At 44.0% G+C, this 12858-nt stretch overlaps 4 protein-coding genes and 1 gene segment (V, D, J or C); all 5 read left to right on the top strand.

The window, feature by feature from the left end:
- LOC114586355 (immunoglobulin lambda-1 light chain-like) overlaps positions 1–12858 on the top strand; it is a 254039-nt gene that overhangs the window by 233560 nt on the left and 7621 nt on the right. The window lies entirely within an intron of this gene.
- Positions 1–12858, top strand: part of LOC114586356 (immunoglobulin lambda-1 light chain-like) — a 208307-nt gene that overhangs the window by 175417 nt on the left and 20032 nt on the right. The gene's annotated exons all lie outside the window — the stretch shown is intronic.
- The window catches only part of LOC114586354 (immunoglobulin lambda-1 light chain-like), a 154953-nt gene that overhangs the window by 112243 nt on the left and 29852 nt on the right, over positions 1–12858 (top strand). The gene's annotated exons all lie outside the window — the stretch shown is intronic.
- LOC114586357 (immunoglobulin lambda-1 light chain-like) overlaps positions 1–12858 on the top strand; it is a 159534-nt gene that overhangs the window by 108346 nt on the left and 38330 nt on the right. The window lies entirely within an intron of this gene.
- Positions 1392–8339, top strand: LOC144325853 (immunoglobulin lambda variable 3-25-like). The segment is given in 6 exon segments: positions 1392–1457; positions 1703–2030; positions 2508–2542; positions 3302–3331; positions 3457–3503; positions 8241–8339. Coding segments are annotated over 6 exon segments (591 nt in total).

A 12858-nucleotide genomic window follows, 5' to 3' on the forward strand; every position in this document is an offset into this window, starting at 1 on the left:
CTCCTGGTCTCTGGCAGCCTTATCTTCCATTTCAAAGAATCACAGAATTGTAGAGCTGAAAGGAGCCCCCCTTCAAAGTCATCTAATTATGTAGTTGTCATTAAGCAGTCGGAAAATTAAAAATTTGATCTTCCTGATTTCTGATTCTTCCAGTTATTTTAGCTATTTCAGCATAATCCATCAACTTGATCTGCCATTCTTCTCTGGTCAGGACCTACCATCCTTTTGTCTGTCATGATCTCCAACCCACATGGACTTCAGATCTATGACGTATTGGGAAAGGTGGCAAAACAAAGAACCCTAAAACATCATGGTGTTTCAATAAACATCTCTAGAGGGTGCTGGCAGACTTGGTAAGATCTGCTCTGTGCAACCAGGCAGAGGGGGCTGAAATAGCATGATGCTGGAGAGCACTAACCACATCCTCCTCTTTCTCAGATGATCCGCTGCCACCACATATCCCTTGGGACCGATTATGCATTGAAGACCTGCTTTGGTCAATGCTTTGTTGCTTCAAGACAACAAGGGTTTAAAACAGGAGCACGGGAAGCTGCCTTATACAGTGGTACATCGGGTTACAGACGCTTCAGGTTACGTGTTTTCGGGTTTCGCACAGAACCAAACCCGGAAGTACCGGAATGGGTTACTTCCGGGTTTGGGCGCTCGCGCATGCGTGGAGGCCCTAATTCATGCTTTTCACTTGCGCAGAAGCGCTGAATCATGACCTGTGCATGCTCAAACGCAGCACTGTGGGTTGTGAACGATGCGGGTTGCAAACGTGCCTCCCGCACGGATCACGTTCGCAACCCGAGGTTCCACTGTACTCAGTCCAATCATTGGTTCCTCGAGTTCAGTGCTGCCTCCACTGACTGGCAATAGACATAAGATAATATCGCCAAGGCAACTGCAGACAAACAACAAACGTGTTTTTAATTTTAATTTTCCTTATTCTACTTGCTGATTCAGTGCAATTCTGTTACAATAGATTTTGACAATGATGAAACGTGGGTGGAGACTGCCTCTCCATCCTGACCCTTCCAGGGTGGAGGAAGACTGTATAGATCTACAACAGGGGTTTGAGGGAAGTCACAGCTCAGAGGCAGTTGAGGAGGAAAGTTGGGAAATCATGGGAGAGGAGGAGGAGGAGGCAGAAGCAGAGGAACACCTAGCTGCCATGGTGTCATTAGAAAGCCAGGAATTGAACCCAGGACCTTCTGCCCGCAAAGCAGAGGCTCTGCCACCAAGCTCTAGCCCTTCCTCATGTGCATTGGAGCAGGATCAGCACCCAATCAACAAGAAGCAGATTTGCATGCAGAGAACCCCAGGCAACTTTGGCAGGCTTTAAGAATGGGGAGAAAAGCTATCCCGATGCACCATTTGTCACAGCAAAGATCACTCCTCTGCAATGAACATCATGGCCTGGTTTCCCTTCCTTCTGGCCCTCACTTATTGCTCAGGTGATGAGAGACCCATTCCTCATTTCTGTTGGATGCTAGACTTTCATTTCTCCTATCAACTTATCTGCAGGAAGATTTGTCATTGCGTTGTCTTAGACTGGAGTTTGAGGCTTATTAGTTGATATGATGTGCAGTCTAATAAGTCAGTGTTCCTCTCTTAGGAAGAGTTGCATGTATGTGTTTACCAGATTATTTCCACATCTGTGTAACACCATGATTTTTTAAAAAATTTCTTCTTCTTTCAGGTTCTGTTGCCGAGTATGTACTTACACAACCCCCATCTGCCTCCGTGTCTCCAGGGCAAACTGTGGAACTCACTTGCTCAGGGGATAAGTTTGATAGGTACTATGTGCACTGGTACCAGCAGAGACATGGCAGTGCCCCTCAACTGGTTATATATAAGGACAGCGAAAGACCTGCTGAGATTTCAGACCGCTTTTCTGGAAAGAGCTCTGGCGGCACAGCCACCTTAACCATCACTGATGTCCAACAGCAAGATGAGGCTGACTATTACTGCCAAGTCTGGGACAAAGATGCTAGCCAGCAAGCACAGTGGCCCCATCAAAGGAGGAAGTGAGGCAAAAACCTCCTGCTCTCAAAGAGAAATGTTTATGTTTGTTAGCTGAGTGCAACAGAAATACTGTCTCCACTCGCAGCTCCCGGTGACTTGCACTGAGTGGTATATTGCCTCTGATAACGGAGGTAGATTTTAGCTGTCATTTTTGTAGCCATTAAGAGCCTTATCGTCCCTAAGTCCTTCCACAGAGGGACTGCATTTTTAAATATATCCTATTTCTTAAAATAAAAAAGGAAACTCTGCTGAAAGTATAACAGCAGAAGGAGTAGGCCAGGTTACAACTCTTTCCCGTAATATCTTAGCTTTCTTTTTTAAAGCACTATTTAAAAAATAATAATGGAGCAGCATTCAAAAATGGCACAGATACCTAACTGCAATCAAATGTGAAGGTAAAAATAAAGGTAAAGGACCCCCTGGATGGTTAAGTCCAGTCAAAGGCAACTATGGGGTGTGGTGCTCATCTCACTTTTCAGGCCAACGGGACACCATGACAGTTCGAAGTTTGGCGGTTTGAATCCATGTGATGGAGTGAGCTCCCATTTCTCTGTCCCAGCTCCTGCCAACCTAACACTCAGCGGCGTAGCGTGGGTTGTCAGCACCCGGGGCAAGGCAAGTAATTTGCGCCCCCTAACCCGTGGATTTGCGCCCCCTAACCTGTGGATTTGTGCCCCCTAACCCGTGGATTTGCCCTAACCCCAGATGTTGCGCCCGGTGCGGCCGGCCCCCCCCCTGCACCCCCCATGCTACGCCACTGCTAGCACTTAGAAAGCACACCAGTGCAAGTAGATAAGTAGGTATCACTGTGGCAGGAAGGTAAATGGCATTTCCGTGCCCTCTGGTTTCCATCACGGTGTCCCGTTGTGCCAAAGCAGCTTGTCCTGCTGGCCACATGACCCAGAAAGCTGTCTGTGGACAAAGGCTGGCTCCCTCGGCCTGAAAGCAAGATGAGTGCCGCACCCCATAGTCGCCTTTGACTAGACTTAACTGTCCTGGGGTCCTTTAAAAAAAATAACAATCTATGGAGCCCTGGCCAATGGCAAGGGTGATTATTACTGTGCAACGACACATATGGTGATACAGCCTGATGGGGAACTGAGACAGAAACTGAGACAGAAACCTGTATTTCTCTTCCCTAAGGCAAGAATAAATTTAGAATTGTGTTCACTTATGATGCAAACAAACCGTCAAAGTATAGGCACCTCCGCATTTGCACACGAATGGCCCATGCATGACTGCTGATGCACATGCTATTTTTGGCACTGCAAAGGGGCAGAACAGGGTGGAACAGGTGTTTGGCATGGCATGGAATGGGCATGGTGCCACACTTGTAGAATTCAGTGAGGAAATGTGTTGGTATTGCATACTTTTGAGTAAAGGTAAAGGTAAAGGGACCCCTGACCATTAGGTCCAGTCGTGGCTGACTCTGGGGTGGCGGCGCTCATCTCACTTTACTGGCCGAGGGAGCCGGCGTACAGCTTCCGGGTCCTGTGGCCAGCATGACTAAGCCACTTCTGGCGAACCAGAGCAGCGCACGGAAATGCCATTTACCTTCCTACTGGAGTGGTACCTATTTATCTACTTGCACTTTGACGTGCTTTCGAACTGCTAGGTTGGCAGGAGCAGGGACCGAGCAACGGGAGCTCACTCCGTCGCGGGGATTCGAACCGCCGACCTTCTGATCGGCAAGTCCTAGGCTCTGTGGTTTAACCCACAGCGCCACCCGCGTCCCATTGACTCTTGAATACCTCCAAGGGAAAAAATACTGCCTGTACTAAACTTTTGGTGGAGTCAAGAGCTTAAGAAGACACCTGTTGGATCAGGCCCAAGGCTCATCCTAGTACTGCATCCTGTTTGCACAACCGCCAACCAAATGTCTAGAGGAAGACCACAAGCAGTGATCAATATAACCTAAAGTGTCATGGAATTCTACTCAATATTGATCCAGAGCAGATTCCAATGTATAGTTAGCCGAGTAACAACTTAAACACATTGCAGGATTCCCCAAAAATAGACCAGAGGCAATTGTATTTCATCCAGCAGAGCTTTACTCCTACTGAAGGCAAATGAGCATAATTGTCACAAATCCAAATACATTCAGGACTGGTACTGTCCATAAGAAATCCAGTTGCAGCAGACTTAAACTTAAACTTACAATAACTGATAACACATTTTTGTCTACTTGAAGAAGCCATGGTTCGATCTGAAAAATACAAATATTTAGGTTACAAAACTGTAAAAATAAAGAAAAATTAAGTTTGCAAAAAATAATTACCATGTAGTTAGGGTAGATCAACGTGTCAGTGTCCACTTATCCCCAGTGTAAATATGACATATCGGCAAAAGTCGGAAAGTGAAAGGTAGCCATAGCATGTACATGAAAATCGATTTCAGATTTGAAATCAGCATTGAAAGAACATATAAGAACAGTTGAAAAATCTCATGGAAAAGAAAATGAAAAAAAAATGTTCCCCAGTACAGTGGTACCTCGGGTTACATACGCTTCAGGTTACATACGCTTCAGGTTACAGACTCTGCTAACCCAGAAATATTGCTTCAGGTTAAGAACTTTTCAGGATGAGAACAGAAATTGTGCTCCGGTGGTGTGGCAGCAGTGGGAGGCCCCATTAGCTAAAGTCGTGCTTCAGGTTAAGAACAGTTTCAGGTTAAGTATGGACTTCCAGAACGAATTAAGTACTTAACACGAGGTTCCACTGTACACTGTGTATCCCAAGGGAATACATTTTTTTGCATACCTCCAACTGTACATAGATATACATGTCATTTTCAATGCTATACATGTCACGTTCAGTGCTATATAAGTCACTTACACTAATACTCATATTGTACTACTTTGGCTATGTGTTTAATAAAATATTGAATTCTTGCATTGTGAAAAACAAAGATTATGGTGAAAAGTGAAAAACATTAATTGCAAAAAAAACCTAGAGCTTACAGAACAAAACCAACTTCAGATATGAAATCAGCACGTTGACATTAGGTTAGAACAACTGCAGGTGTCAATGCAACAAAAATTTTGTTCCCCAGTCTAAACTTTAACACTAAGCATACTATGTACAGAACACCACACCAGAAGGAAAAAGAGATAGAAAGAGAAAGTGAAACCCAGGCTCCTTCTGGCCTTATTTTTATAGTCAGCATAACCTTGACGGAAGAGATAACAGGACCAGTTTAAGCCAGCTGTACTCAGCTTCTCTGAAGGAATAACCCAAACATCACGAACCTTCTGCTTGTTTCTTTCACACAGAGAAGCCTCCAGAACCCTCTTGAATTCATTAGTATGGGAAAGATCTCTACACATCAGATCAATACTTTCTGCACTAATAAATGCAAACTGGTGGTGGGAGCGTACATCAGAGTCTGTCTCAGAATCAAATCCAGAGACTTTGTTGCATCTTTAATACCTGTGTAGAAGAACCATAGAACCATAGAACTGCAGAGTTGGAAGATGACCCAGTGAGTCATCTAGTCCAACCCCCTGCAATGCAGGAATCTCAACTAGATCATACATGATAGATGGCCATCCAACCTCTGCTTTAAAACCTCCAATGAAGGAGAATCTCCCAACTCTCATGGGAGGTTCGATGGGCAATTGAACAGAAAGGGCAAGTAGGTGGGTAGCAAAATTGGAGGAGGTAGCAATAGGACTGCAGGGAAAACAAAAGTGGACTAAGCTGAATATCAGGGGAAATCCTCGAAGGTGTGTCTTCAGGAACTAAGGCGGGAACAGCATGGCTGAAAGCCACAGAGACAGGACTGGGGGAGGCAATGACAGATGGCTTTTCATGGGTGCAAGAAGGGGACATGAGACGGGAGATAGTTGGGGTCAAGAGTGTTGAATGAAGGGACTAGAAGTGTGAAGAGGCTGCAGGTGGCAACTGGGAAAAGCCATTGGAGAAGCTTCAAGGGAAGAGCTTAACATGCAATAGCTTCATGTTGCTGCAAGAGACAGGCGCTGCTGCAAATGCATCTGACCTCTGCTAGTGGTGATATTGCTTCCTTTCTCTATCCCCGCTTTTATTTGGAGGCGGATGCCTGGAAAGGCTTTTCAGATGTTTGCATCTCTTTGGTTGTGCTGCCATCTTCAGGCTTCTTGGAAGCAGGAAGGAGTATCCGGTAGCAAACTACTGGCGAGCTGAAAATCTATGCGCATCCTGCAGTTTCGCTCTGATACACAAGATGGAGGTGTGAACTAAGAGATAAATTAATTTGGGTCAGCTTCTCTGCTTCACTTAGGAATTCTGGAGAGTTTCATTGAAGCTACATAGGCACTATACATTTAAAGCAGAACTACACTACACAACTATCATAGCTTCCCCCATACACATAATCCTGGGAAATGTAGCATGTTCAGGGTTAAAGAGTTGTTAGGAGACCTGTATCCCCCTCACAAAACTACAGCTCCCAGTGTTAAAACATTCCGGGAATTGTAGTGGAGACCCCTGATTTGCACTTCTCATCGTATACAAATAAGAACACACTTAATCCTTCTGGTTTTCCACTTCTCTGAACTTTGTGATACAATTATTGGCTCAAAAACGTACCGAGAGGTTTGTGTGTGTAATAAAAGGAATACATGCCAACAAAGTCTGTATAGTTAAAGCTATGGTTTTCCCAGTAGTGGTGTATGGAAGTGAGAGCTGGACCATAAAGAAGGCTGATCGCCGAAGAGTTGATGCTTTTGAATTATGGTGCTAGAGGAGACTCTTGAGAGTCCCATGGACTGCAAGAAGATCAAACCTATCCATTCTGAAGGAAATCAGCCCTGAGTGCTCACTGGAAGGACAAATCCTGAAGCTGAGGCTCCAATACTTTGGCCACCTCATGAGAAGAGAAGACTCCCTGGAAAAGACCCTGATGTTCGGAAAGATGGAGGGCACAAGGAGAAGGAGATGACAGAGGACGAGATGGCTGGACAGTGTTCTCAAAGCTACCAGCATGAGTTTGACTAAACTGCAGGAGGCAGTGGAAGACTGGAGTGCCTGGCGTGCTCTGGTCCATGGGGTCACGAAGAGTCGGATACGACTAAACAACAAACAACAACATGTGTTATTTTGTGGGAGATGTGTTTTAAAATAAGAGCAATCGGAAGGAGATTTATTCCCTCATTCATAACACTCAGGGTCAGTCATTCTCTCAAAACACAGTGGTACCTCCGGTTGCGAACAGGGTCCGTTCCAGAGGTCCAGCTGCATCCCGAGGAATTCGCAACTGGAGAACCACTTTTGCGCATGCGCATGGTATAGTTTTTGTCAAAGATGCAGGGATTTATGATATGTAAAATGAACCAGGGAAAGAGAAGAAGGGAAGTCACTGATATATTAAGGATGTAAAAATGAGTATTTTAAATTGCAAAATAGAAATTTAATAAAAAGGATATACAAAAAAAGAGAGAGAGTTTCATGCTCTGCCAATGGAACTTTCCCAGTTTCCCAACAGCTCTGCAGTTGCAGAACAACTGGTAGTCATGGCTGATTATTCTTAGAATCATAGAATCATAGAATCATAGAGTTGGAAGAGACCACAAGGGCCATCAAGTCCAACCCCCTGCCAAGCAGGAAACACCATCAGAGCACTCCTGACATATGGTTGTCAAGCCTCTGCTTAAAGACCTCCAAAGAAGGAGACTCCACCACACTCCTTGGCAGCAAATTCCACTGTCGAACAGCTCTTACTGTCAGGAAGTTCTTCCTAATGTTTAGGTGGAATCTTCTTTTTTGTAGTTTGGATCCATTGCTCCGTGTCCGCTTCTCTGGAGCAGCAGAAAACAACCTTTCTCCCTCCTCTATGTGACATCCTTTTATATATTTGAACATGGCTATCATATCACCCCTTAACCTCCTCTTCTCCAGGCTAAACATGCCCAGCTCCCTTAGCCGTTCCTCATAAGGCATCGTTTCCAGGCCTTTGACCATTTTGACCATTTTGGTTGCCCTCTTTCTGGCAGACATTACGAGGGATCCAAACCCCTATAGCTGCTCGTTCTCTGGCTGATGGATGGAGTCAAGCTGGTCTTCTCCTGATTGTAATGTTCTTCCTGGAAAGCCTTGGGCTCCTGGCTAGTGGATGGGGCTGGTGTGTGCCTCCCTGCAGTCTTGCAATCCCAGAAGTACTGGGTTTCAGGCAAGGGGTATCTCCCTGCCCCACCTGGAGATGGTGGGGATTGGACTTGGGATCTTATCTTACAGCCTCTGGGAACAAAGGGGGGGAAAGAGCAAAAGAGCGGAAGTAGCGATGCCGTGGAAGACATGATCGAGAGCAGGAAGAAGGAAGAAACAAACGGATAAAATAAACATCCCTCACAGGATATTTATAGGATACAGAACTCCTTTTGCAGAAATAAGATTTATTAAATGTGTTAATACGAATGGAAGTCAAAAACTCTGTAGATGTTGATAGGGGATTAAGAACAAGCTTGAATTAATTAAGACTTCAGAAGCAGGATAATAATAATAGGATGAAATAAAAACATTCCACTTTGAAATCCAGTAGTATACAGTAGTACCTCGGGTTACAGATGCTTCAGGTTACAGACTCCACTAACCCAGAAATAGTACCTCGGGTTAAGAACTTTGCTTCAGGATGAGAACAGAAATTGTGCTCCGGCGGCGCAGTTGCAGCGGGAGGCCCCATAAGCTAAAGTGGTACCTCAGGTTAAGAACAGTTTCAGGTTAAGAACGGACCTCCGGAACAAATTAAGTTCTTAACCCGAGGTACCACTGTATATTTGAATGTGAATTGTAATTTGAGACTGACACAATGTGGCTTTTATTGGATATTAGTAATTGAAAATTAATAAAAAAATATTTATAAAAAGAACTTGGGGTCTTCTCCATGCAAAGCCGATGTTCTACCACTGAACTGTAGGACCTGCATTGACCAGAAAGGGTTATTGACTTCCAGTTATTTAGTAGGGGTGGGTGGTTGTACACATATATACATTTCCCCTCAAACATGCATTTTCCAACACATTTTCACCTACAATATGCATTTTCACGTGCCTTCTTGTGCTTAATTTTTCGCAAAGGGCCTGCATCACAAGATTCAGAGAAGTATGAAAATCAAAAGGATAATTGTGTTCTTCTGTGCATATTAGTCCAGGAAGTGTGAATCGGGCTAGGTAAAGGTAAAGGGACCCCTGACCATTAGGTCCAGTCGTGGCCGACTCTGGGGTTGCGGCGCTCATCTCGCTTTACTGGCCGAGGGAGCCGGCGTTTGTCCGCAGACAGCTTCTGGGTCATGTGGCCAGCATGACTAAGCCGCTTCTGGTGAACCAGAGCAGCGCACGGAAACACCGTTTACCTTCCCACCGGAGCGGTACCTATTGATCTACTTGCACTTTGACGTGCTTTCGAACTGCTAGGTTGGCAGGAGCAGGGACCGAGCAATGGGAGCTCACCCCGTCGTGGGGATTCGAACTGCCGACCTTCTGATCGGCAAGTCCTAGGCTCTGTCGTTTAACCCACAGTGCCAACCGCGTCGTGAATCGGGCTGGGTCACTTTAAAAATGAAGACTGAGTTAAAACCTGGAACGTACTTAGTAGCACTCTGTGAACATCTGCTGCAGGTGTCCAGGCCCCAGCAGCTTCATCTAATAGCTGCCCAAGATTACCTCCCAACCCTTTCTAACCACCAACTGTACGCATTGACAGATGTTTCAGTGGATCTGTGAATGGACCAGGGGCCGGCCAATGGCTTTCAGTTCATTTGCACAGCAGATGCAAAGTCAGACCCTAGGAACCCTCCAGTACCAGAAACATGTGCTCTGCTATTTTCAGAAAATGCCAGTTGAGTACAAGCCACGGGCCGCTGCGGAAGCATTACCGATCTCCTCCTTTGGAAGGAAGTGCTTATCAGATGTACTGCTTCTGACAATGCTGTGTGCTTATGTAGACTTGTGCATGTTGAGGATACGTACCTTTCCTGGAGTCTTTCGAGTTTTTGGGTTGTTGTTTTTTTAGATTTCTGGACCTTCTGGATGGGCAGAAAATGGAGTTAATTTGGCCACACGTTGAAATCCAGTTTGATCAACGGGTTGTCTTGTGAGTATTTAAAGGGTGGCGTTAAAGGCCACAGGATATCCACAGAGGTTAACCTGCAGATTTCTCAAACCATGCTTTTCAGTTAAGCCACATGCGATGTTCTGGAAATATGAGCAGATGTGGAAAGTGGAACCTGCAAAAAAAATGTTGCAGTTTGGAGTACTTCTGTTCAAGATACACCATTTGCCTATTACCCAGTTTCCAAAGTGTAGGGGAACTGATTTTCCATTTTCCAGTATTTATTGGCTACTGAGCGCTACAATTTCACTGGGCTATTTTGGAAGCTATTTGGTCTTTTGGTCCTTTTTCACCTCGTTTCATTTATTCATTTTTACCTCGAAAAACCTTGGAGTTCTCCTAAGCTTCTCCGTTGTGGATGGAGCCATTCTGGCTATAAAAGGGAAATCGCTCAAAGAATTAAGGTTCCTGTGATGATATTAACCGGATTACACAGACGTAATGCTCTGCTCTGGAAACAGCACTCTTCAACCTCATAAGAGGTTTGCATTTCATCGGCAGCTCAGCATTTCGGAATCTTTCTGCAATTGCCTGCTATGTCTTGCACATGCAAGAATGGATTTCATGGAGAAATTGGTGATTTCTACAGATTCCTCTCATTCTTCCTTTATTGCGGGATGCTACAACCACATCAGTTCTCGTTTGGAAGTGAACTCTTCAGAATTATCGGCAGGGAGTGGGGAGAAAAGTTTTTTTCCTGAAAGCACCCTAAATCTCCTGACTTAAATCTCAGAGGCAGAGGAGGTACACACTGGAACTGTGATTCAGGTAAGCATGACTGTAGAGTCCTCGTATGCTTATAGCTTCTCCTCGACTATTGTCCCACAGATGAGGAAAAAACCTACACAATTAGTAAACGATTATTGCTTAAATCCTTGAGGAAGGGCAGTAGCTCAGTGAAAAAGCATTTGCCTTGCATGCAGAAAGTCCCAGGTTCTGTATATATAAATTTCATTAAATTTTCTGTTTTACAATTTAAAGTACTCATTTTTACATCCTTAAGTAATCAATGACTTCCCTTCTTCTCTTTCCATGGTTCATTTTACATATCTTAAATCCCTGCATATTTTACAGAAACTATACCATTCAGTATTCCATTATTACATCCATCATAACTTATTTACCCTGCTGATTTTATCTTAATGCTGCCATTTTCAAGTGTACACAGTTTCACCCCATATATTCAATAAACATTTCCCAATCTTCTCTAAACATATGTTCTCCTTGTTCTCTTATTCCATATGTTAAGTCTGCAAGCTGCGCATATTCTGTCAACTTAAGTTGCCATTCTTCTTTGGTTGGGACCTCGCTTGTTTTCCATTTTGGGGCTAACAAAACACCGTAGTAGCATACATAAATAACCGTTTCTGACACCTGGGAATTTCAGTCAGAACAGATTCAGATTCAGTCCCCAGCATCTCTACATGGGGTTGACAATATCGTACTAGACGGACCATGGTCTGACTCAGAATTAGAAATCTTGCTGTGTTCCTAATGACAAGTCAACAGTTTTTAAGGAATTGAAGGAGATGTGAGAGCATCTCTCTTCTATGGAATCTGATGGCACAGATTTGTACTTTGGAGTGCATTCCTTGTGTTTGGTGAAGTTGGGTTATTTTGGGGGGTAAACTTCAAACCAGATATATCTGCATTGCACTGTTGCAGGTCACATATAAATTCAGACCAGATGGGAGAGATGGTGTTGTCTACAGAATGGGTGCATGTGTTGTGTAGAACTCTCCAGGGACCCAGGAATCACTTGAGAAGGGGTTCACGGCTTTATTAAAACAACTTTAGTAGAAATTAGTCTATAGAGGGGAAGTCTACACAAATCTGTCATGGGTGCCTATAGGAATCCAGCTTGTAGAAATAGACAGATTAAAATTCATAATTTACTTAGGAGACCATTGTAAACAAATAAAAACATTAGCTGGACTTTAAAAACAACCTGTAAAGAAACGAAAGACATGGATCATCTAAAGAGATGGAAACTGTGGAGAATGTAAGGATATGGAGTTTTAGAAAAACTGTCTTAAGGACCCGTGTAGGGGATGAGAGGAAGTCACGAGATTCAGAGAATCTCATGTATGGATATGTTAAAAGTTTTTTCTTTTCATTATTTTAAATTTGTGCTTGTAAAAACCAACAAAAATATTTCAAAAGAAAAAGACGAATTAATAGGTCTCAATGAAAATCTGAGTCAGAAGTGTTCTAGATTCTGGATGGAGTAGGGTAGACTTCTGAATATGACAGGATACATATATTGCCCTGAAGTACAGTGGTACCTCAGGTTACATACGCTTCAGGTTACAGATGCTTCAGGTTACAGACTCTGCTAACCCAGAAATAGTACCTTCGGTTAAGAACTTTGCTTCAGGATGAGAACAGAAATTGTGCTCTGGTGGCGGGAGGCCCCATTAGCTAAAGTGGTGCTTCACGTTAAGAACAGTTTCAGGTTAAGAACGGACCTCTGGAACGAATTAAGTACTTAACCTGAGGTACCACTGTAAATGTACAGTCTTCAGTAAACTCTCTGCATACACAGACACACCTGAGAACTGTAGTAAGCTGAGCCACAAGTCTTGAAATCAATCTGAGCAGAAAGGGGAAATATCTCAGTGGTAGAATGAGATAGAGAAGAACTGATTATTTTAAGTGGGTTGTTTTGCTTGCACTGTGTCCTGGACTCAGTTTTGACAAAGGCCCAATTAGAGATATATATTTTAATCACCAAAAAATGTGGGTG

The sequence above is a fragment of the Podarcis muralis genome, chromosome 16 (genome assembly GCF_964188315.1).
Source record: "Podarcis muralis chromosome 16, rPodMur119.hap1.1, whole genome shotgun sequence".
Taxonomy (NCBI): Eukaryota; Metazoa; Chordata; class Lepidosauria; order Squamata; family Lacertidae; genus Podarcis; species Podarcis muralis.